The sequence below is a fragment of the Anastrepha ludens genome, chromosome 6, assembly GCF_028408465.1.
Source record: "Anastrepha ludens isolate Willacy chromosome 6, idAnaLude1.1, whole genome shotgun sequence".
Taxonomy (NCBI): Eukaryota; Metazoa; Arthropoda; class Insecta; order Diptera; family Tephritidae; genus Anastrepha; species Anastrepha ludens.
The window spans coordinates 28,180,578-28,207,180 of record NC_071502.1 but is presented as its reverse complement, the minus strand read 5'-3'; the positions used below and the strand labels follow the sequence as shown (position 1 = coordinate 28,207,180).

At 36.5% G+C, this 26,603-nt stretch overlaps 3 protein-coding genes across 4 annotated transcripts in view; 2 read left to right on the top strand and 1 right to left on the bottom strand.

Annotated features, from left to right (window-relative positions):
• Positions 1 to 140: 140 nt before the first annotated feature.
• LOC128866250 (transmembrane protein 18) lies at positions 141 to 1,693 on the bottom strand. Its single transcript, XM_054106834.1, has 4 exons — positions 1,548 to 1,693; positions 1,364 to 1,481; positions 1,152 to 1,300; positions 141 to 1,092 (listed from the first exon to the last, which is right to left on the bottom strand). Exons 1-4 carry the CDS (start codon positions 1,608 to 1,610, stop codon positions 955 to 957), a joined length of 468 nt encoding a protein of 155 aa, XP_053962809.1. The 5' UTR covers positions 1,611 to 1,693; the 3' UTR covers positions 141 to 954.
• A 1,310-nt stretch (positions 1,694 to 3,003) lies between these two features.
• On the top strand, positions 3,004 to 10,449 carry LOC128865991 (ubiquitin carboxyl-terminal hydrolase 35). The gene is made up of 5 exons (XM_054106441.1): positions 3,004 to 4,638; positions 4,697 to 4,858; positions 4,916 to 5,106; positions 5,159 to 6,104; positions 8,167 to 10,449. Exons 1-5 carry the CDS (start codon positions 3,622 to 3,624, stop codon positions 8,752 to 8,754), a joined length of 2,904 nt encoding a protein of 967 aa, XP_053962416.1. The 5' UTR covers positions 3,004 to 3,621; the 3' UTR covers positions 8,755 to 10,449.
• A 6,187-nt stretch (positions 10,450 to 16,636) lies between these two features.
• Positions 16,637 to 26,603, top strand: part of LOC128868008 (pyruvate dehydrogenase (acetyl-transferring) kinase, mitochondrial) — a 72,283-nt gene continuing 62,316 nt past the window's right edge. Inside the window, exon 1 of one of the 2 annotated variants that reach the window (XM_054109703.1) lies at positions 16,637 to 18,291. In XM_054109703.1, the coding sequence (XP_053965678.1) occupies positions 18,189 to 18,291 (103 nt within the window). In that variant the 5' untranslated portion in view covers positions 16,637 to 18,188. The remainder of the gene's footprint in view (positions 18,292 to 26,603) is intronic. The other variant, XM_054109702.1, reaches the window with a different exon arrangement.

The following is a 26,603-nucleotide window of genomic DNA, read 5'->3' as shown; positions in this document are numbered from 1 at the left end:
AGAAATAACGTTGATTTTCAAAAATTAAAAAAAAAACAGATCTCTGTTATAAATGAAGAAACATTACTAAAATTTGCCTAAAATGATCAATGCAAAAATAATAATAGGATGAAAGAAAAATTTTGAAAAGTGTACGCACATTCATTTTTGGGTAAATGCGTGTATTTCGATAACGGTTTAATGAAACACGACCAAGCTTGCTACACATATTGCTTCCCATCTCATTTGGATAAAATAAAAATAAAAATTAAGATCGCAAAAAAACCACGACTATGTTTTATATCTTAATACTAACAAGCGCCTTAACTCTCATGATGTAACTGTTGTAACACGCTATAACTCTCATTGTCTGACTTTGTTTTATACCAAAATTAAGTCAATCAAATTAAATAATTTGCCACTAAAATGTGTACGGGTATTTAAAGTTCCATGGTTATTGTTATACTTGTATGCACCTTAAAGTGAACCAAGTTCATTTTTCCCACTTCATTTATAAATTTCAAAACCATAAATTTCTCCATCTCTTTTAAAGGAAATTAAAAGAGAACGTCCCATGTTGTAGCAGAAATGCTGCTGAAGTGATAGTCCTTGGCCAGATATAAATCCGGGTTGTTCGTAGAACCGACTGTCGTGGGAACGTCATTAACTTACTTTCTGTGATTTGAAAATTTGTATTCACATGGGGAGCCTCATCAACATCATTGGGAAGACTTTCCATCTTTGTAATAAAAATGTTTGTAACGCTATCATTTTACATTTATTGAAGTTTTAAGCACATAAAACTAAACTAATTCAATTTACATATGCATGCACTTATAATAAATCTCTACTGCTATGACCGTAGAATATTGAACCTTCTACCATTATTTCATATCGAAATTAAAAAATATTTTAAAATGGCCTATTAAATAGATTGCGACAAAAAACTTTGTCAACTGAAGAATAATACTCAAATCACTCGGATTTGATGTGCTCTGCGTTGGTAGTCTCTTCCTTTTGCAACTCTTGCTCTTGCTCTTGCTTAACTCTCTGCAATAACTGTGCTCTTTTTAACTTGACCATTATCTGAAAGGAGTTGTACATCCAAGCACCCTAAAAAATAAAAACAACTCATTAGTTTTTACCGGATTTTTGTAATTATTTTTTCTTACCACTAATAGCATACAATTCAACAAAATAGGTATTGAAAACACTGTTGAAATGAATAGACCTTTACTATCGAAGTACTGTTGTTTTGAGAAGCTCTTCCATCTCGCTGCCGCAAATTCATTGATGCTTTCTGAGCAGTAGGCAGCCGATACTATAAAAAAGGAAGAAAAAATCGAATGCCGCAAATCGACCATCGCTTTGGGAAACAACTTACACAGTATTAGAAAAAGAAACATTTGGAAATTAGTGCTGTTCCTTGTCATCAAAGTAGTCACCGTTGTCAGAACATGCAATAGTATAAGCCCAATTAACCACGGGTCCTTCCAGTCAATCTGCGCAACAAAACAAAATTCAGCATTTATTTTATGTTTATTTGTATTCATTTAGTATGCTCCTACGCTTGCTAAATATGTCCAATAGCCCACGATCTCGTTAACTTCGATGAAATTTGGATCCACCATGGCTAAAATTATTTATTTATTTAAGTAAATTAACAACACGACACAAGACGGTTGAATTAAAACATAAATAAGTTTGACAGCTGTCAAAGTAACCATTTCTGGTGTTACCAGAAGCAAGAAAACGGCTTCTAAGCCAGAGTTGTTTAACTGTTCAAGAAAATATTAAACTTTCCTATCCACTATCTATGTGTCTCTCAAAGAATGACAGATTTCAAAGTTTGCTCGAGAGGTATGGTGGAAAACAAAATGTTGAGGGGACCTTTGGATTTCACGTTACTTGGGATGTGTTTAACAAAATTTAGCTTGTGGTACTGATATACGATAAAAATCAACACAGCCAATGCTTTGCTTACGAATACAGTGATTATAAATGCTCAAAGCTGCAAAATGGTGCGCGAATACTGCTGCGTGGTTAGCCAATTGGAAAAGGTGTGTTTTAAATTAAACCTGGCTATATTTACAAGTCGAAAAAATAAAAATTTTAATTACACAAAACAATTTGTAGCTTTGCACGTTTGTATTTACCGTATTCGTAAACAAACCAATGGTAGAAGCACAGGCTGTGTTGACTTTTATCAGTACCGCAAGCTAAATTTTGTGAAACACATCAGAAATGACGTCAGCACATTTGTAAAATTAACTCAGAGCTGAATAACGGTCTGCTACGTAGTACACCTTTAAAAATCCTTTCACAAGGTGTCTCTCTTAACACTATTTCTAGCATGTTGTGTCTTGTTGACACCTTAAGGATCTCACGAAATTTCTTTATAAGTTAGAATTGAAATGGTGCTGCCAGTACTTTTTATATTAAGGTTATTTAAAATTTGAAAAAGTTGTAAAATCGTTAAGGTGCTAAAAAGACACCTCATGAAAGAAATAGGCATATCAAGTACGCATATTCAAATCTGGCATGAGCTTAAAAATTATACTGCAAAATAAATTGAAAACTTCTTATATAAAAAGTGAAAACATTAATTGAAAGAATGTTGCTACTGTCAGAAAATAATTTTAAGATAAAATTTGAAAAGTGTATTTTTGGCATATTTTGTGGGAATAGTGTTAAGAGCTTGAAAATTTTTGAAATCAGACCTACACCTTTTTCTCCTTCATTGTAATTGGTATTCTCTTATTAGGTATTTCTTTGCACATTTCCTTCATAGTATATGTTTAATCAAATCAAAGGCTTTCGAGGAAGAAAACTCTTCGCTGTTTCCTGATTGAAATAAGTTGAAATTCAAGTTATAGCTTTTAGTATTAAAAAAGATTCCAAAATTGAAAATGCAATTACATATGTACGCATATCATGGTGAAATTACTTAGGATTAAATTTCTAAGCTGGCAGTTCCCTGTTCCAATTGCTTTTCGTTTGACGTGCATGCATTCGCCTTGATGTTCAACCCATCTTCGCCGCAAAGGGGCAAGAGAAGCGTGAAAATTTTCGCGAATTGCTGGTGTAAATTGATAAAAAAAAAAACAATTTGACAAAATTTGGTAGACTTTCAAAAAGTGAAAAAATTATAAATTCATTATAAAACCATTTGTGTAGCAGCAGTATTGGCAAAAAGTTTCATCAAAACGTCTTACCTGTATATAGTGAGAAAAATAAGACTCATCGGAGACATAAGCATAGAGCAAACAAAGTGACTTCCTCACTAAACTGCATAATATAATATAATAACGGGAAATCGTGATTAACTAACTAGAGCGCAAACTGTCATTTGCATTTCTTTTTGAAAAACACAGTTTTTGTTGCAGATTCCAAAGTAACTACGAATAACGCTGAGTTTAGCGTTTTAAGGTCGGCGGCCGACCATCATTGGGCACTGTCCTCGAAATTGTAAGCGTGTGTGTGCGCTCAGTGATTCCGTCTGATTTTAGCTGTAACCTTTAGCGTTATCTAGTGTTCCAAGTAACGGAACCGTGCGAACGGCAGACGCCAGCTAACGCTAGGAACTCGTTCCCGGGGAGCGGCAGACGCAGACGGCGCGTACCCGTGCCCGTATCCGCAAAGATGGCTGTGAAGCAAAATAACACGGAAGCGAACGCTGCGCCTGCACCCGTAAATGGGAACGTTGTGGGAGGAGGCGGTACGACAGGCGGATCTATGGCGGGCGTATCGGGTGGTGGTGGAGTTGGAGGCACGGGTGGAATAAATGGCGTCGGCGTAAGCGGTGTTGTCGGGGCTGGCGGTGGCACTAAAACCAAGAAATTAAGTTCGAATATGGATATAGGCGGCAGTGGCAGTACTAACGTCGAATCTGTTGAGCCCGGTTGTAGTGGTGTTGGCACTAGTGCCCCTAGCAAACCCAAACCAAACATGAAAGGCGCCACCAAAGCAGGTGGCAACATTGGCGGTGCCGCAGGCCTTGGCAATATTGGTGGCCAATCCAGTAAAAACACTACTGATATCGCGCACATACTATATCTAATCGAATTGGTTGAACTGAAGCAGCAACACATAGCGTTTGGTCACGACATTGTTAAAATTTATCACCACTTATTAAGCGAACTGGCGCGGGTGCAGATACCACGACAAACACCAAAAGAACTTAAACGGTTTAAGGAAGACATCGTTAAGGTGGGCGCCTTCTTCGGCAAAGTCAATGAGAAGCGGTTGTATCTTTTCTATCTGCGCGTGGTATGCCAGCTGATAACACAGGACGATGGCGAGGAGCCTTCTTGTGCTATTGCCATAATATTCCAGTTGTTTAGTTCCGAGATGGTGTTTGAGGCGGTGCAGTCTATGCTAGACCACAAAATTCCCGATCAGAATATTAAAAAGACTGTAAGGCTACTCAGTGAATGGCTGCGAATGTGCAATTTTTGTCAAAACCTCAATTTGTGGATCATAGCCATACTGACGGGGCTCCAGGATCAGCAAAAACACGCACTGTTCCGGGACATTGCGTTGGAGAACATAGAACCTTTGTTCACATCTCTAATATTGCCAGTGTTACGACCAAAAATATATCCCATCGTATATCACATGTTGTCCTCCATTGACCAAACACCAACCGTGTTCCACAAGGTTTGCGCAACAAAGCATTTCATTAATATAAATTCTATAAATAATTATTTATTGCCAGATATTGCCCAAGTTCCCACGTGTTATCACTTGTTTGAAGCAACAGTCGAATAGTCTGGAAGACTATGCCGAAGAAACCAAAAAGATTCTACAAAAGCTGGTAGACTTGACCAAGTCCTTGATGGTGCGCTTCCACGGTTATGATGATTTGTACGAAGCAGTGGTGAGTTGTTGGACTGCCTCTTTGTAGAATTTCAGAATTCAAGCTTTTACTTTATAGGAGTTCGCTATCAAAGATATACCCTATTCTTATGGCTTACCAAGCTATGGCAATAGTGCTAAAAGTGCCGATGATACCAATGTGGGTGCCGAGGTTATACCACACGACAGCAATGCCAAAGTCGGTCTAGTTAATTTAGGCAACACTTGCTACATGAATAGCGTTCTACAAGCGTTAGCTATGACGAAAGAGTAAGTACTTCCTAATATTTCACCTTTCACAGACTTAATCCTTTTTATTCAGGTTTAGTAGAGAAATATTACTGTCACAAAGTAAGTCACCATTGCTAATAAAAATGCAACAACAGATTGCACTGATGCTGTATTCGACTCGATTCGAACTAACACCGTCGCGTGTTTTGAATGCCACACGACCACCTGGTTTTTCACCAGGGCTGCAACAGGACAGCTCTGAATATTTGGGCTATTTGCTGGAGACGCTTCATGAACAAGAAACGTTGTTTTCTAAAAAACAAGCAACAGAAACTGTATTGGCTGTTAAGAAAGCTACTGAGACACAAACAGCAATAGCAGATAGTGAACCAGCTGAACCTATTGCTAAAACTGCAAAGCAAGCTGACAAAGATAACGGTTGTGCCAGCAGCGGCGAAGGTGCCGCAGCATATTTTAATACAACGCAGATGCAGGAACCCACTATAAATGAAAACCCCACCAACACCAACACCACCAGCAATAGCAATAGCAGCAGCAGCAGTAGCATCACCACCAACACCACCACCACCAGCACCGAGGCTGATAGTAACACAAACGCGCAAAATAGTGCCAGCAGTACATCAAATGTCTGTAAAGAAAAAACAATTGCTTCTACTACCATTGAAAAAACATTCACTGGAAAATTGGCTACCACGTACGAGTGTTTGACTTGTGGCTGGAAGAGCCGTATTGTCGACGGTTTTCGGGACTTGCAACTTTCATTTCCTGAAGTGAAAAACGATTGCGCCTCCAATTACTCCGTCCAGGATCTCATCGACTATTATTGTTCGCCCGAGAAACTGTATGGAGACAATCAATACTTTTGTGAACGGTGCAAGAAACTTAGCGATGCCGAACGTTATATCAATGTTATCAGCGCACCAAAGAATCTAATATTGACGTTGAAACACTTCAAATATGATCAAAAATATCATACACGTGCCAAATTGATGCACAAAGTGTTTCATGATGAAAAGGTTCGTATAACACAAGGGCTGAAAAGTCTCGTGCCTAACAAAGAAAACACGTTTTTTTTTGGTGTGCAAAATTAGCTTTATTCATCAACGTAATTTCCATCAAGAACAACACAATCATTCCAGCGCCGGCACTTACATTTCAATACCACTTTTGTAGAACGATTTAACGTTTGCATCAAAAAAAAGAGGTTGTCTGTAAAGTCGGTTTACTGACGATAGTTTAACGTGACAACGTCATAAGAAAATACTGATGGAATGGTTGCATTTTTCAAAAGAAGATTTTAATTTTATTTGTTTGATAGATATTTTGTATGGATATAGAGAAGGAGGTAAATGGAATCGTAATGGAATTGATCAAGTTACATTTACACAAACGTGAAAAATGACGAAACATTTATCAAATTCATGAAAGATATGTTCAATTTCGATTGTGCATCAGACGTTAATAAGTCAACAACACTAAGAGGCAACATCATCGATTTGCCTTTTCCAAGACACTTTACACTCGAAACACTCCCTTTCATTTCCTACTTTTTCTATCATCGTCCTATTCTCAACAGAGAAATGGTTCATTACCATGTACACAGGAAGAAGGCATATGCAAATACAAATAGTGAATTTATATGCAAATGCGCATATACGTACATATATATGCTCACTCAAGTAGGAGAGAGCCAGATGTCGAACGTTGCCGAATGCGGGGGCCGATTGTGCTCTTTGTCGTTCATTCCGCGCTTTCGCTTGCAGTTCAAGCAAGGTAACGGCGATTGAGCAAGATAACGACGAATGAGCAAGATAACGACGATTGAGCAAGATAACGACACATTTTTTCGTGCGTGCAGCCGGTTAAATCGAATTATAAGACGTTATCACGTCAATAGTGAATAACCTCAGTTTCAGCGATAACCTTTCCATTCGAGCGAAATTGCTTACCGGCGAGCATTTTTGTTTTTTGGTCTGCGAAAAGCCAGCAGTCGCTGGGAGCCCAAACGGGGCGAATACGGTGGATGTGGGAGCAATTCGATGTTCAATTCATGTAGTTTAAGCAGAGCTTTCTCATAGTGAAATGGTTATGCAATGTAAAACCAACACTTTTCTCTTTTGATATCTTTACGATGTCAGCTGACTCACGCAACTTCACTTTTCGATCATTCAAAACGTTTTTGTGGATTTTTTGTTGTTTGCTGGTGTTAACGCCTCATTTGGATGTCCACACGTCTATTGCTTTGTGCATCATTGGTGTCTACGACCACGTTTGAAGTCAGCAAACCATCGTTTCATTGCTGTTTCTGTTGGAGCGGAGTCCCCATAACTCTTTTCAAGCCATTGCTTCGCTTGAACGGTATTTTTCCCCATCAAGAAGCAGTGTAAATTAAACACAAAATTAGTTTTGATCCATTGTTTTGAGAATAACAAAAGTGGCGTCACTCTTAGCACAATAACTCACGAACTATATATATAATTGACGCGTACACCCTTTTTGGGTATTTGGCCGAGCGCCTCCTCCCATTTGTGGTGTGCGTCTTGACCTTGTTCCACAACTGGAGGGATCTACAGTTTCAAGCCGACTCCGAACGGCAGATAGTTTTATGAGGAGCTTTTTCATGGCAGAAATACACGCGGAGGTTTGCCATTGCCTACCGAGGAGCGACCGCTATTAGAAAAATGTTTTTCTTAATTTTTGATCTTTCACTGAGATTCGAACCTACGTTCTCTTTGTGAATTCCGAATGGTAGTCACGCACCAAGTCATTCGGCTACGGCGGCCGAACTCACGAACTAATGTATAGAATATCATGAAATTCTTACAGCTGTTAAGACAAACTGAAAAAAGAGGTGAACGCAATAAAACTAGTGCCATCTATGTGCCTGGCCCGGGACTTTTCGCCCATGTATTGCTTGTTACTTATTTTATGAAAGTAGTGATTTTATGTATTTAGCAGAGCGAAATCAAATCGTTTTAGCTTTTCAATGCCTAAACCAAATTGGTAATGGTGTACAGCTCACTCACCTACTCATAGTTTTTCATATAGCGACTTACATTGAAATTTATTATTTTTCAGGTGTCTGTAAAAGTTTGCGCAGCTGACACCTTAGAAGAGATAGCTTCCGTGCATTACGATCTGTATGCGGGTGTCGTTCATTCGGGCTTCAGCATGGATTCGGGACACTATTACACTTACGCCGCTGATGTCACCAATAAATGGTTTAAATTCAATGACAACGTCGTCACACCTTCCAAATCCGAAGAGCTGCACAATCTTACACCGCCTAATACGCCGTACATACTATTCTACCAAATGGGTGCACGCTCTAATGAAGCGGCGTCCTTCGAAGGTTCCACCACAAAAGTGGTCAAAGTAGATGTGCCAAGTCCATTAACGTTGGAGGAGCTCTCACTGGAGCTGCGTAACTATATTGATCATGATAATTATGTTTTTGCCGAGGAAGTGAAGGAGCGCATTTTCAAGAGCGGCGGTCGAGCAGCATTGCAGAATGCAATGGCAGCAAAACGTGGTGGCGGTGGACGAGGAGGGGGCGGTGGACGTGGTGGTGACTACGACGATGATAACGATTCGGACCAACCGCCACCAACCAGTGGCTGTGGCGGCAATGCGCTCGACATTAACGTTAATCGCTTTGTATACTAAGCACCACCACGAGTCAACGATACTCGAGAATAGACGATAAACGAAACTTTGATTTATTTTGCATTGTAGCTTGTGGCGAAATATGTCGTACATTGTATGAAATTGAAGAAGAATATATAACTATGGTACGAATGATGTGCACGAGAAAGCATAAATGGAAATTGTGTGAGTTAGTTATGAGACTTTTTTATGATGAATGCCTGCGATCGGCAAATCGTTGAGGAGCAAATCGTTAAATTTACCTATAATCCCCAACAATATTACTACTTAGAATCAACCGCCTATTAACATATTTATATATGAATGTAATTATTACTATAATCCTTATATAATTAATGTTGTAATTTTGTAGTACGTACGTTCGCCAGCAAAACGACACAGCAGCGAGCGAAAGTTTCATGAAACATGGAAAAATGGGCAACTTTACATTAAAAAAAGCAAAAAAAAAAAATTATAATTAGGCACAATGTTAGAATTTCCGCAAATGCGCAGCATTTAAACGGAAGTGCTAAAACGAAAACGAACCAAATCGATAAAATTCGATTATAAAAATTTGTACTTGTTATTTATAAAGCGAAGAAAGAAGCCAACTATGTATAACTCCTACTATTACTAATAATATAATGCAAATAGCAGCAACTACAACAACATCAACCACAGAACCTATACATATATATGAATAGCAGTTGTGCAACAATAACTATGCATATGTGCGTATTTGAGTAGAGACGCAGTTAGAGAGCGAGAGAGAGAGAAAGAGAGAGCGAACCAGCAATGGGATCAAATGAAAGTGAAAGTGAAGCGTTGCAATTAATTTTAAAGAGTACTGCAGCTGAATATGATAAGATGATAGCTTATTTTTTCGTCTGGGTTGATGTGTGCGTTTGATTGGATTTAATATGGATATTTGTATGCATGTGCGAGTCGAGCGTGTGTTGTGCGAAAATGCTGTGTATGCATATTCGTTGTGTTATCCTTGTGATTCAGTATATACATATATATACATACATATATTGTATAAATATTTTCCTTTGTTGTATTTTGAATATCATTTGGCGAACAGAAATTAAATAAGAGCAGTCACTTATACCGTAGGTACATAATAGTAACTCCCCGCCCACTTGTTTCTCCCAGCTGCTGTACGCTTATTTCTATATTTATGTATATGCATGTTTGCTAAAAAAATTTATTATGTAAACTTTTCGATTGCCCTCTCAAGCAATTAGTGTGTAATTCAATAGCAAATAATTAAAACCGAAGCTAGACGACTTGGCTAAATTCAAATGCAAAAAACCTGAAATGTTTAAAGAGCATAAAATCCGACCTACCCATAGCTAAGCTTTGCAATCGGCCATTTAATTTTCAACTTTTATTTAATTTTTTTTTTCAAATCCCTTATTAAGGAAATTAGAGTTTTATGCGCAAAAAAAATAAAATAAAATAAAAACAAAAAACAAATAGCGTGATAAGTATAACATATACCTACAAACATATAAAATCCGAGATGAAATTTTTAAATAGGACACTAGCATATACATACATACATACATACATACATACCTTAATATATAAAATGTGTATTGCAATGAAATTGGAATACATACTAAACCACATAAATATACAAACATACATATATACTTATGAATAATAAATAAAACAATATTTAACACATCATCATGTGCTCGTAATATTAAATATTATTTATCTCAATAGGGGGCTGTCATGTGGAAGGCTATTACATGTAATGCATAAATATTTACTTGTTAATACATACAAATACAATTTTTCTATTTAAGTTTCATTTCAAATTTTACATGAAAAAATTTCTTTCGGTTAAGTTTAATAAAGAAAAATATGACTTAACATCGGCAGAATCACGTTTTGTTTATCTACATTATATTCGATCCCAAATGCTCCTTCCAACATCACTGTAAATATGTTAGGGAAAAACTATATGTTAAGTTAAATTTTATTAAATACTTGTCAAGCAAACGCTCGCTAATTAGCTCAACTCTACTGATTAACGTGGTAAAAGCCCTCACCCTATCAACCATTAATTACGGTCTAGCTGTTTATGGATTACACGCTAAACAAAAACTAAAGATGCTTGCTGCTCCCTACTATTCCGCAGTGCGCAGATCCGACATCGCCCATAAAGGCTATTCTTGCCGAATCGGGCCTTCCGTCTCTATACGACAACATGGAGGAAAAAATATTAAGGCTCTATCCAAAGCTTACTCTAAGCCTCAACCTTCTTATTGGCAAAGACTTTCAATCTGCAACCTCACGATTATCTACATACACTTAAAATACTCTCATCAATACACACCTGCGCCTTATTTGCTAAACATGCGGAACTGCCCTCTAAGCCACACACTCTGCGGTACACTAATCACCCACCGTGGGCAGTTAGCAAAAAATCCTTTATCAACGACCTAGCTACTTTACGGAAAGATAATACTTCAAACGCCTTTTACAGGGCCAAATTCTCCGTATCCATCGCAGACTATAAATTTAACGGGTGGCAATTGGTTTTTACTGAAGGTTCCCACACTTCTTACGCAGTGGTAAAGGAAAATCAGGAAGTTATCGCGTACGGCCTTCTATTTTCATTCTGCTCGATTTTCACCGCTGAAGCAACCGCTATATTACAAGCCGTTCAATACTGCTGCGCCAAAAGTAAGGGTAAACATATAATTTGCTCCGACAGTTTGTCCTGCTTCCAAGCCATCCAAAACCACAAAAAACTGTATTAAAAACATACTAATAGGACTATGAATAAGTTCGTGCGGTTTTTTTCCGAAATTTGAAACTTTATTGACGTAAAATGGTTACAAATTTAATATTCAAAATATTGTCCATCGCTTACTACTACTTTTTCCCATCTTTCTGGCAATTCACGGATTCCCTTTGTGAAAAATTCGGTCGGTTTTGCCGCAATCCACGAATCGATCCATTTTTTGACTTCATCGTAATTACGGAAGTGCTGGTCAGCCAGGCCATGTTGCATCGATCGGAAGAGATAGTAATCGGATGGCGCAAGGTCTGGACTATACGGCGGGTGGGGTAGGACATCCCTTTTGAGCGTTTATAAGTATGTTTTGACCACTTGTGCAACATGTGGCCGAGCATTGTCATGTTGCAAAATAACTTTGTCGTGTCTATCGGCGTATTGCGGCCGTTTTTCTCGCAGTGCTCGGCTCAAACGCATCAATTGTCGTCGGTAGACATCCCCCGTAATCGTTTCATTCGGTTTCAGTAGCTCATAATACACAACACCCAGCTGGTCCCACCAGATACACAGCATAACCTTCAGGCCATGAATATTCTGCGCCGACGTCGATGTTGAAGCATGGCCAGGGTATCCATACGTTGCCCGACGTTTTGGATTGTCGTAATGGACCCACTTTTCATCGCCAGTCACAATTCGATGCAAAAAACCCTTTCTTTTGTGCCGTTGAAGCAGTTGTTCGCATGCCATAAAACGGCGTTCAACGTCTCTTGGCTTCAATTCATACGGCACCCAATGGCCTACCTTTCGGATCATTCCCATGGCTTTTAAACGTTTGGAAATGGTTGATTGATCAACTCCCAAAGTTTTTGCAACCTCTTCTTGCGTTTGAGCCGGATCTTGATCGAGCAATTCCTCCAATTCGGTATCCATGAACTTTGGCGGCGCACCCTCGCGTTCTTCGTCTTCCAAGCCAAAATCACCACTTTTAAAGCGTGCAAACCACTTCTGGCACGTTCGCTCAGATAGAGCATGCTCACCATAAACTTCCACCAAGATACGATGACTTTCGGCTGCTTTTTTCTTCATATTAAAATAATGAAAAAGAATTCCCCGCAAAAACACATTATTTGGCACGAAATTCGACATTTTCAAGTGTGGTAAAAATATTGTTGTTTACGCTTCAAATAAAAAACTTATACTGACGTTTGTGCCTTACGACAGTAGCTCTCCAATGAATGTTTGGAAATGTGGATCGATGGAATAATAATCAAGTTACGCCATCTGTTGTAAAACCGCACGAACTTATTCATAGTCCTATTAATTACCCATCGTAGTAGCATCAAAATTATGTGGATAACTAGGCACTCCGGCATCCAGGGTAACACACTGACAGATACAATTGCCAAGGGCATTTCCATTATACCAACAGTCACATCAGAAGTCATCCTACCTAGCGATATATACCGACTTATTCATGAACAGAGGCAAACTAAGTTACTTCGTGAATGGTCGTATTATAAACACCATTATTCGAATATTAACCCCAAACGTACAAAACCTGCCTATCCATCATCGGTACCCACCAACCACATTACCCCATACACACGACTTCGTATGGGCACACCATAATTACTAGCGTACACCTACTACAGGGTAATAAATCCAAGACCTGCCCCTTCTGCCAAGGCACAGTCAGTGTGCATCATCTACTGGTATCCTACCCAGAACTTGCTTCTCAAAGGCATCACCACTTCAGCAACACAGATCCTATTCTACTTTTAAAAGATGCCACTGAAGATAACATTAACAAAATTTACAAATTTCTGAAGGACACCGACCTACTCCGCCTTATCTGATTTAACACACATCACCAGCTAGCCGAAAGCCTCTGCTAGCGCTGCGTTTGCTTGAGTTTACTTATAATTTTATTATCATGTAAGCTTTACAAAAAAAAAATCAATGGAGGCAGTTATGCTAAGATCAGAGGTTGCTCAGGAATGCCTGGCAGCTCTAAATGATATTAGAGCCGGCTTCAAGGTCAGTCTTATATGGGTTCCAGGCTATAGAAAAATATTGAATGCAATTGCAAGGCCGCTGAGCTTGCCAGAAAGGGTACTAATCTTCCACTGCTTGAAACCAAATTAAAGATAAAAAATAATATTCTCCAGTAGGCCAATAGGTGGCCATGGAAAGAAGAAAATACGTGTGCTACAACCCGCCGTATGTTTCGCCGCAAATAGATAAGAAAAGGTAAGAGGAGAATTGCTTAACCACTCAAGAGTGAGCTTCGCGAAGACAGTCGGTTCTACGTTACCGGAATGACTCGGGTTTTTCCGACCAAGGGCTGCCGCCCCAGTAAACTAGCCCTGTCTAGTGAACCGTTTATCAAGGTCGTGACTTGTGCCACCGGTCATTGGCTGTTGGCGGTAGGCCCTCTTCTCGGTTAGGAATATTTTCGCATGAATACTGCAGAAGTTGTAGAGACGCGGAGGAAAAAGAAACAATAGAACACTTCCTCTGTTATTGTGTAGCCTTAGCTAGGAGTCGAGCGAGGGTGTTAGGAAAATGCCATTTTGACTCTCTTATGAAACTATCCGGTGTTGGGATATAAACTATTCTACCCTTCATAACAGAGAGTTAAGAGAGAGAGTCTACTGGTTTCATGAAAGAGAATCTAACTGGTTTCATGAAAAATAAACAATAAGGTTTCCGTTGTTGTAGCAGTATACTTATCCCTGTCAGTGTTATGTAGATCACCGGCGTCTTCGTTTAGCTCATCTAACGGTAGGCCCAGGAAACTTGCTGTTTCGATAGGTTGGGCTCAGAGGGAAAAGCTGTGAATTATTATTGGTTTAAATGTTACATTATTAGCGGTTGTTTCTCGGCAGCCAATGGCAAACTTCCGAGTGTATTCTGTCAAGAAAAACCTCCTCTTAAAAAACCATTTGCCGTTCGGGGTCGACTTAAAACTGCAAGTCTCTGCATATGTGAAACAACATCAAGACGCACGCCGCAAATAGGAGGAGGAGCTTGGAGCTCACAAAAGTGTACGCGCCAATTATTTTTTTATTTTTTTTTAAGGGATAGTTTTTCCGTGCTGGGCCCCAAGATTTACATACATTCGAAATTACTACACACCCACTTGTAGGCGGAAGTTATTGAACTCAGATAACTCTCACAAGTTTTCTGCTCTTGTGATACTTTTAAGCTTACAGGGTTTGATTGAAAAGTAATGAGTCTTATTTTTTTAAGCAGTTTTATTAAACCTTTTGGCTTATACAACTAATATTCTTCAAAATAGGACCCTTGAGCGTCAATACACCGCTGGTAGCGGTCCTTCCACTGCAGGAAACATTTTTTAAACTCATCTGCCGGAATCGCGTTCAATTCGGCTGTCACAGTTTTTTGGATCGCCTCGATGGAGTCGAAACGCCTCCCCTTTAGCTTTCTTTTCAGGCGCGGGAACAAGAAGAAGTCCGGTGGGGACAGGTCTCGGCTGTAGGGGGTGGGAAAGCACCGGAACCCCCCTCTTGGTCAATGCAGAGGTGCAGAGGAAGACGGTGTGTGCTGGCGCATTGTCGTGATGAAGGTCCAATTGTTGACGAGGTCGGGTCGAACCCGGGCGACGCGGTTATTCGGCCCTGTTAACTTTTTTATATCTTTATCTTTAAATTTGCACTTGTAAAACATAGGTTTGCTGGCAGAGCCTCATTTACTCTAGCAAACAGTCATGCAAATTAGAAAATTTCCCAAAGCCAATATCTGAATATTGTATTGCGTACACTCACACAGTCGACTGCTTTCTTTGCAGGCAAATCAGACCGCTATTTACAATAGATACCGAACATACCAGTCCTTTTATATCCGCAATCACTGGCGATATCAGGAGCCTTGATTAGCGCCCACAGTTCAGTGCATCTCAAGTTTAAAAAATTTTAATTTTTATAAAATCACTTTCGAGTTAGCACTAAATAAATATAAACAACTTATACATGTATGTGTTTGTGCCAAACAGAGATATATGTATAAGCACATACCCTACAAAACAGCTGACTATCATATAAGCACTCATATTATCATCATCACTGTCCTCATGAAACTACACATTTTCGCTCTATCCATGGGAAAGTGCTGATAGTTTTACCTTGTCGGTGTGATATTCTATTGATCTCTTATCAATAGCAATTTCGTATAACTATATCTACTATGCTCAAAAAAATCATTTTTATTCTTACAATGTAATAACTGCTGAGAACTAAACTCCTTATTGTCGTCATCACAAACTTCTCAGCACTAATAATCAAACTTCTAATTTTTGTTATCAAAAAGTAATCAGAACTAATGTCAAAAACTACCCATTTTCGTTATCATGAAATGTTTTACTTAGAAATATATAAAATTAATATTTTTTTGTATTCATTAGAAAACTCTTACATATCAATTCGGTGTTTCATCCACGGAAATTCGAACTCACGCATTTTCAAATGTTAGCCAAGCCTCAACTCATTAAGACTGTAAATGTGTGTTGGTATTTTTGCCGAAAGTGCTCAGCCAAGGCGAATTTATTACAGGTGACAGCAAACACATATAAGTAAAACCCTACATGTATTTGTTGTTGCGTTTGGTGCAAGCATCATGTCAAAATCAGCAAGCAAATGTAAACATACGAATGTAAACATACCAATACATACGAACAAGGCATATCATTTTGACGTAAGCCATATCTACGGCGAAAAATTCAGCTGGGTGAATGCTGTCACCTTATTAATTCCACCTTGTGCTCAGCATTGGCTTGTAGGGTACATATGCACATGTAAATATAAAATATAAGTCAAAATTATAGAAAATAAATATATCACTTTCATTTGTTTTCTTTATATAGCTCGAATTTTTTTAATGGGAGACCATTAATTTAAAGAATTGAAAGAGCAATTTCATATCATTAATTTAACCGCTCTGGTAAACTTGTGCAAAATTCGTCCAAGTTATTTTTAATTATTTAATTTACTAAAACACTTTGTGGCACACTGTGCAGCCGCGACATAGCGTCGAACGAGCTGTCAAAAACAGCTGACTGAGCGCTAAAAGCTCCAGCGCTCCAAATTCGACTCAGGTAAAGTTTGCAGTTATTGGATGTGGAAAAGATAACATTGGGAGTGCAAGCATGCGAAACAAGTTTTTTGGTGGCTGTGCCTAATATAAATAATAAACATCCAGCAGCAGCAGCAGTAGAAGCAGCGGCAGCAGCAATGCCCACTTGAGCGCGAAAAAACAAAACAAAAATAGAACAAAAAACAAAGAAGCAAGCAAGAACTCTCGTATATAATAAACGCAAGTAAAGTGTTGGACGAGTTGCGGAAGAGTCAGGCGGGCGCAAAATAATCCAGAGCGGCAGAAAAAAGTGATGAACAGGCAGAGAAATCAGTCAGTCAGAACTGAGCAAAGCAGCGCAATAGAACGCCCAAAAAACCCAAACGGGTACATCAACAAAGGCAGCGAATTACAGAATAAAATAATTTTTATTAAGAAAGGAATTAACTATACATAAAAGTGTGGCAAAGTGTTGTGCAAAAGCGCATTAATTCATTGAATTAGCGCTTTGTGAATTCTACGAATTTAGAAGAAATTACTCAAGTAGTGAAGGTGTGAATAATCCTCGAGGAGGTGCACATACACGCAAACACGTACACACCCTTCAGTTTTGTAGGGGTGCTTTCATATGCAAAAGGACAGTGGCCTATCGAATGTGACGCGGCAGAAACGCGACGGCGTCAGCGCTTTAACGACTACGACAACAACAGTTCGGCAGTAGTGGAGCAGCTGGACAATCACATGCGTGATTTTGGCGTTATTTAACCAAAAATTATGTTACTATAATTTTGTAAAAGCGGTAATAAGAAGTCAAATATTGGAATGATCAAATGTTGATTTTGCGCTGATATTAGCAAGACTAGTGAGGATGAAAGTAACCAACCAGGCGTTTCTTATTGGTACAGTGTCTGCTAGAAACTGCTAGAGAAACAAGTGCGATTGAAGACTGAGTGAAGCGAATTTTGCCAGACATACCAGCAACAGCTAAGCTGAGGTTGCGCTGCAAAGGACACGTAGGCACAACGCGAAGTCGGGTAAAAATACCTACCTACTTTTCACTGCATCAGGAGACCACTTGCTGTAGAGGTGAAAAAGGACATATGTGCGACAAGTTATACTACATAAATGTACTGTGGCTGAGCAGACGACGAAATTGATCAGAATCAGTCGATATACATCTTTATCAGTGTACAGTTTTGTGTTTTGTGTTTTAGCAGCCAGCGTATGCAGAATAACAAACATACTTTGCCTAAACAGTGGACAAAGTTGTTCAACACAAAGCATTAAGCACGCATAAGACAGCATTAAATTTTTAAATTTATAGAATTGAAAAATAAATTAAAAAACGACAAACACGATTAATCAAAAAACAAAAAATCGCGGCTGCATTTTAGACTGCAGTAAAGTTTAAGTACCAGTGGAATCATAATGAAATAAAAAATAATAATAAAAATCAACTAACGTTTAAGCTAAAGTTAACAGTGTTACCGCAAATTGTCGCATTTTATAATAATAATCGTATCACGACTGAAGAAAGAAGCAACGCGAAAGCTTCAAAACATATTTTACTAGTAGCCACACAAAGAACAAAAACAACACAAACACCAAGATGCGGTTATTTCCTGTGCGCTTATCGAACATAACAAAAATGCTCGACATGTACTCGCAGTTCAATCCGTCGCCGTTGTCAATAAAACAATTTATGGATTTCGGTAAGTTATTTTTTGCATGCTTAGTGCAGTGTTAAATACTTACATATACTTACACATACATAAATACTATGAATCATGAAGTGGGGCTCAAATGTAATGTGAATAATATTTCTGGCCTATTTGAATGCTGAATATGCAATTACAAGTTCATGTTTGTTTATTGCATTTATTAATTGGAGAACAACAATAAGTTTCCCACCGGTAGAATACTATCTTATTGCAAATAACGAAAGCCCAGTCCACAGAAGTTTTTAATAAAATGCTTATAAATATATAAAATTCCTCGTGGGAATATTTTTGTTCATTGCTATGCCAGAATACGTTAGAAAGCGCGGTGTTCCAAGTTATAACAAATTCTAAATTCAAACTGGGCCTCAGGAACATACACTCAAGGGCAATAAAATAGGTGTGCGAAATTTTGACCAGTTTTGGCATTTTACTTTTGCTTATTTAATGTCTATGTTTTATAAAAGTTTAACTCATTATACAAAAACAAAAAAAAAGCAAAAAAAACAAAAAAAAGCAAAAAAAAAAGCAAAAAAAAACATAAAAAAAAATCATAACAATTGCTGCTTCAAAATTGATGGGGGAAAAAATATAAAAATTCTGCAAATTTTCTAACTTTTTACACAGAAATTTTAGAATTATTTTTAGTATGCAGTTTTATTTAATAGCCCATTCAATTTTAGTGTAATAAATTGCTAGTTGCAAGTGACTACAGAATATTGTTGATTTGTGACAATTTTGTTTGCTGATTTATCAGAGTACATACATATATAGATATGGTAAAAGGTGATCAATTTAGAAGTATCGGATTTTAAATTCAAATAAAACAAAGAGAATTCAAATTGATTGGGCAATATTTTTATTATTTTTGCGTAGAACCATTCATGACATTTTTTTTTCAAGATACTCCCTTTCAAATCCACAATCACCAATTTTGAATGACTCGCTTTAGGACTTCGTTTGATACCTCGTGAATAACTTTAGTAATGTGGGCTGCCAATGCCTCAATCGAATCTGGTTTATCCACAACGCATTTAGACTTTACTTACTCCCACAAATAAAAGTTCAAAGGTGTGACGAGTCCGAGACGAGAGATAAATTGCTCAGCGAAACGACGACGTAGTAAATTCATTGTTTCACGGCCTGTATGGCAAGTAGCGCCTTCCGCCGTGTTGGAACCAAATGTTTTTGAGATTACCGACATCAAAAAGTCGTTCATCGCGGCGCGATGCCATTCGCCATTCACTGTTACAGCCTCGTCTTTGAAAGAATATGGGCCGATGATTCCTCCAGCCCATAGGCTGCATCCACCGGTTGTTCTCAATGGATGTAATGACTGTTCTTGAATGGCTTCGGGCTGCTCTTCAGGCCAAATGCGGCAATTTTGCTTATTGACGTAGCCATTAAGCCAACAATGGCCTCGTCGCTGATCATCATAAGTGATGAATACCTTTTACAGATCATCGATTTTCGTAATGAAACTGTACGATTTTTAAAGGTTGTTGAGGCGTAAGTCTTTCCATAATGAAATGCCAATAAATACTGAAAAAAAATTATGTATTTTTTTGACAGCAATCACTCGTGATCTGTCAAAACACCCCTATTGGAAAAAGTACCTCCTGTCTGATCACCCTTTATATCCATATTCACAATATATAAAACTATGTTGGATTAGTGTCAAAAAAAAAAGGTCACAAAATTTAGACCTGATAGATCACATTGGCACCGAAAGCCTGAAAAATTAGAAGTTCCGACACATGTTTGGAATGCAAGAATAAACTAAAAAAACTAATCTAGTACTTGGAACTTAATCTGAGATGATTGGAGTAATCATATTTACGAATCAATATTAAAAAAAAATTCTGCTTAACCAGGTCTTTTCAAAGTGATGGCTATGCTGCTATTATGCTGCTACACCAACAACAACATCAAGATCATTTGAAGTCTTCCTTCCTTCGAAAAGTCGTATTACGGACTTTGTATTGCCCATATAAAAGCAGGGTATCTGTATTAAGATTGTTCTAGTCTGTGGTGGGTGATCCCTGAGGCTTAAAACTTTGACGTCGGGTTATTCAACTTTAGCATATTCGATGGTCCTTCCGCAATAGCGACATAACTCAAAATTCTATATATTTACATATCGATGGTCCTTCCGCAATAGCGACATAACGCAAAATTTCATATATTTATATAACGATGATCCTTCCGTAATAACGACATAACTCAAAATTTCATATATTCACATATCGATGGTCCTTTCGCAATAACGACATAGCTCAAAATTTCATATATTTATATAACGATGATCCTTCCGTAATAACGACATAACTCAAAATTTCATATATTCACATATCGATGGTCCTTTCGCAATAACGACATAGCTCAAAATTTAATAAATAAAGCAGTATTAACTTGAAAGCTTAAATTTTTCCATAAAAAATGACCGCAAATAATCTACAATAATTATGTGCAAAAACATGGTATTACTAAATTATGAAAGGCGAAAATTTTAGATGGCTCTGGGGTAAATTGTTATCATTTGAGTTCTCCATTTAAAACAGCAGAGCAACGATATGTTAAGTCTAAAAAAATATCAATGATACATCACTCAAAATAATTTATTTTTTATTTAGCAAAAAAAGTTATTAAAAAAAAAAACTGGATGATTAATTTTGGGCCACCTTGTTCATACGTGTTTTTGCATGCAAAGAGAGGCCTGACTAACTTTATCACTCTTTAGGAATGTTAATTTGTTTTTTGACCTCTTTTATGGCAAAGACTATAAAAATATGGTCTTTTAAGGCTCTAATAAATCGGCTATCACTTTCAAGTAACTTTTATCACTCCATGGCAATAAATATTAACTAACGCGATTTTCTTTATTTTGATATACATTTCCGATGAATTGTTTTGGCAAAAATTCTGCTGATAATTCTTGTTGATTGTGAATATTATTGCTGGTCAAGTCATAAAGAAATATACACACTTGCAAGCACTTATAGCTGCCTATACTCGTGTGTATATGTATGTGCTTTCTAATATCGCTATACTTTGATCAGCAAATTTCGAAATTTTAATGCTGATGGTTTGTTTTTCTAAATTTGAAAATTGATAAGCTTTCGATTTGATGGTTTAAGTGCATACTAAGTCATCGGGAGAGCAAACCTTATCACTTTGTGCTAACAAATCTTTGACTAGGTACTTTTGGTTTTTTGGGTGTGCAATGATTGTTGGCATATTTTGCTGACACTCGCTATATGTGGCTATCTAATTATTCTCTACTTCTAAGCTCTTGTATAGTGAACTCTTTATGAACTCATAATCGCACTTGTTCGAATTTGCTGGAATCCAGAATGTTGAAGAAAAAACGGCCTCAAAGTTTCAATTTACTATGTCTTCCTAAGTTAAAGTAAAGACACATTTTGAGCTAGAGAGATACTGAATTTTTTTCACATCGCAAACGCAGAGCTTGTGGTCATATCTGCATACTTATTTAAAGAAAATTCTATTTTTTTTTAATTATGCCACTACTGCGGAATATATGTAGCCAAATTCAAACAATTGCGTTTATGAGCTGTACAACCAAAACATAAACATTCACGCCTGCCGTTTTATTATTTGTTTTGCTTGTTTCTAAAGTCACTTAACTTCTTATCTACTCCGGCGGATCGAGTTTTATTAAGTTTTTAATACACTTGTTTACATGCATAAGCACATATACTCGTGTGTTATTTGCATAAATCTATTGCTCTTAAAATCTCCACCCTAATAAATTAGAGATAATTCATTTACTGCTCAATGTTTACTTGTATTTCGCATATTTTTCGAGACTTAAAGCGGCAGCCCGGGCAAAGCTTCACAAAGAATGTTTGACTTGTTTTTGTGCACACATTTTATTAACACTATATCCCTTTGTTTTGCTTTGTTGTTTTAAGTTATTTTATTTTTGTGAATTTTTTGAAAGCCGGTATCTTCTTTAACATTTTCGCAACTACTATCGTACAGTTGATTGACCACAAAGGTTTTACACTCTACTCTCAGCGTGGTGAATGTGAATGTTTATGACTGAGTGTATATGTAGGTACACTCTCACCATGACTCTCAGTGTATTGCAGGGGTATGAAGGCTACGTATTGATGGTGCGTGTAAATTAATTTTGTAATTTAATTAACATTAAAATGAAATATGGGGTTTGCGTTTGTACGTATGTACTTACTTACTAACTGCTCAAGTTTTTTACTGTATATAGAAGAAGAGCCTAGTTATAGTCACTTGACACTTGCACTCATAGAAATGATAAAAAAAGTTGGAGAAAAATTCTAAGAATTCTGGTCAAAGAGTTGAATAAATAAGTGTATGGAGGAAATTAACAATTTTTTTGATTAAATTTTTTTTTTTGATTTTGTTTCCAAAATTTTTAACTTTTTTTTTTAATTTTCTCTTTTAAATTTTTGTAAGGTTAAAGAGTAAATATATTGATGAAATTAAAAATGTTTTTATTTGGTTTTTTAAATTTTTCTTAACTTTTTTAAATTGTTTTTTTTTGTTTTTTTTTGAATTTTCTTTTTTAAATTGTTTTTTTGTTTTTATTGTTTTTTTAAAAGGTCTGACTGATTTTTGATTCTGATTTTGCATTATCTTGTTTTTGTTGTACTAAGAAAATTGTGGTGTGCTTATCATTTTTCACTGGAGTGTACATGAGGAGAAATTGTATAGAGTAAATCTGCGATACGCTAAAACACTTTGAAAAACATACTATTTTATGCTTTTGATGAAATTTTTGAAAATAAAAGAAAAAAAATTTGATATTTTTTTATTTTTAATTCTTTTAACGATTTTTTTTATGTTTTTAATTAAAAAAAAAAATTATTTTAGTTGTATAAAAAAAAGAGTGGTGTGCTTACAATTTTGAACCGGGGTGTACATATGTATACCTAAAGCTTTTTTTAATTTTTTTTTTATTTTTTTATTTTAAGTTTTTTTTATTTGAATTTAGATTTTTTTTATCTTCGTTTTTCAATTTTTTTAATTGTTATGTTTTTGTATAAGTTTTTTACGTTTTTTTAATATTATTTATGTTACATTTTTTAATTTTTATTAAATTTTTTTTTATTAAATTGTTTTTTTTGTAATAATATAATAATATTTTTTTTGTAAATACAATTTTTTGTTTTTGTAAATAAAATTGTTTTTTTTTTGTTTTTACAAGATCTATATTAACATTTTGCGTTATTTTGTTTTTGTTGAAGTGTGAACTATTTGCTTTATAAAAACAGATCGGTGTGCTTATAATTTTTCACCGGGGTGTTCATGAAAAGAATTTGTTTTATGAAATGTTTGTTTTTATTTCTTATTTTAAATTTTTGAATGTTTTTAAACTTTTTTTTAATTTTTTTTTTTTTTAGATTTTTCTTGGATCTTGGTTTTTTAATTTTTAATTTTTATTTCTTTGTATAATTGTTTTTAAGTTTTTTTTTAATTTTTTTATATTTTTCAATTTTTATTAATTTTTTTTTGGTAAATGAACATTTTAGAACAAGGTCTGACATTTTGCGTTATCTTGTTTTTGTTGTAGTAAGAATTATTAATATTATTAGTTGTATAAAAAATTGTGGTGTGCTTATAATTTTTCACCGGGATGTATATGAAAAGAAATCGTATAGAGTAAATCTGCGATACGCTAAAAATACTTTGAAGGAAGTTTTACGATTCTATGCTTTTGATAAAATTGAAAATTTTTTTAATTTCGTTTTTTTAAATATTTCATTTTAAGTTTTTTTAATGTTTTTAAAATTTTTGTTTTTAATTTTTTTTTTTAATTTTTAATGTTTTTTTTTTTTTAAATTTTTATTAATTCTTTTTTTTTTAATTTTTATTAATTTTTTTTTTTTTATTTTTATTAAAAAATATTTTTTCTTTAGTTTTTTTTTTAAACGATGCGATACGCTAAAAAGACTTTGAAGAAAGTTTTACTATTGTATGCTTTTCGCTTTTTGCCTATTTTTATTTAGTTTGTTTTCCTTGCTTTAGGCCTCGTTCGCGCAGTTATCGCATAACATATTTTTATATCAGCATCATCACTATCTATTAGCGTTACAGCTTGGAGTGGGCTTTAGCTACCTCCGCAAACTTCGTCTATTCAACACGATTCAGCGCTAGAGATTTCCAGTTTTTGACGCCTAATTTCTTCAGGTCCTCGATAACGTTTCGCCTTATACAGAGAGTAACGTTTCATTGTGAAGTTGTGCAGGCGGCATCAGAAGACATCCCGTCGCTCTTTTGAGCGCAGCATTTTGGCAGGTTTGAAGCTTCTGCGACTCAAATGTCGCCAGTAACGTTTCTTTGTTTGGGAAACCGATTACCATAAGAAGCTTATTATGGCAGAAAACGCCTTATAGGTTTGCCATTGGCTGCCGAGCACCGACATCTGTTAGAAAAACACTTGCTTTGGATATCCAATTTCCATCGTGGATATCAGAATTTGCGATTTACTGCCTGTATGGCAAGCACAAACACAATAGATTTAGATTTAGATTCATTGGAGGTTTGCACTTCAACCGCATTGCTTTTTGTGCTCTCAACTCATCACAGTACTTCCTTCAGACCCAGTTCCCTTATTAAAAAATAAGGCGGCCGCTAAATAAAGCGAAAGACGATATGTTGTTGTGATTGTAAGTCATTTAGTTCTTGTCTGTCGGAACTTGTCACCTTTCACGTCACAACAGTACTTTGTGGCCGCGGTAGCACGTGGGATGGAAGTTGACAAGACGGAATCTGTCGAAACCTGATATTTGTGAATTGTAGGCAAAAGTTAACGTAAATTAAAAATGCATATAAATATTTATTATAAATTACGTTTCAATAGAAAACAAACAAAGAAAATCATCGCATTCGCTAAACGTAAAAATTATTAATTCATCAAACGTTTCACTAATTGATGATTTGCATTACTAATCAGTTATTTTCTTTATATGCCGAAGCGACAATGTCAGCGAATATTTAATGATAATAATACATATGTATTTGTGTACTAATAAAATGCGAGGTGTGGCCAAATGCTGGCGAGCGTATTTCGCCTTATTCTTGCGCCGTGTGACTTTTACTTGTTTTCTTAGGAGAAATTTATATTGAAAGTTACGACACTTGGGCCACCTTGTGCGTACTTATTAGGTAGAATATAAATAAACTAAATGGCAAACAAATATTTTATTGGCAAGTCATTAATGTTGAAAAAAAAAAAATAGAAATTCACCAGCCGATTCCCTACGCTCTACAATCAATCACAAAAGCATTAGTTGACAGTGGCCGCCAGCGTACGAGTATTAAGCCCGTCGGAAGTGGTTTAGGGGGTAAATCGTTTTATCTTAAATCTATGCGAAACTCATTTGCGGAAGCAAGTAAATTACAGTACCTGGTGAAGAATATTGAAATTACAGTCATTCGAATTTCGCGATATAATTCGCAAAATAGTAATACAATCCACCAACAATGGCTTGGAAGTTTGTTGCTGGTTGATTTCGATAAAAATAAAAAAATGTGTAAAAAGCCTTTAATCGCAAGTTTCATTTACTATTATTTGCTTGGTACCTATGTACGTATGTATGTTTGTGCGGGTATACAAAAAGTTAATATGCACGTGTGGATTTATGGGGCCTGGCATTGTTTCTTTGCAAATACTCTTAACATAGTGCGACTAAATTTAACTTTTTCTCGCATCGATACATATGTGCGCCATACTACATATAACTCAATGGGAACAAGTCTGTTCTTTTAGTTTTTCACCATTACGTCAGGAGTTTTTTTAAAGGAAAGTTTGACTTAGGACACAGCATTACAAAATTATTCTACGTAGGTAGCAGAAATGGTTGAATTACCAAACTTTCACTCCCCAAAGTAGCACTAAAGCGTCGTTTTGTCACGATTTTGAGACCGCCAACAAGCAGATATCTACAGCCAATCAGAGCTGCTGACGTAATGGGGCAGATTGATGGGATTTAGGTTGGCGCACTGCCCCAGACTGTCGAAGAAAGGAGCACCCAGTGACCTTAATCGTCTAGCTGACAAAGCCGGACATTTGCCGAGAAAATGTCAATAGTCTCTCTTGCTCTGAAAGGGTGTTGTTGTTGTAGCAGCATAAACATTGGGAATGCTGCTGAAGTGACAGTCCTTGGCCGGGTATAAATCCGAGTCGTTCCGGCTGCGTAAAACCGACTGTCGTGCGAACGGTCCGAAAGGTCCCGCCAGCTTTTGCAATCGGGGTTGAATGGTAGGTAAGTCTAGCTTTTTTACGTTTGTGCCAATCGTAC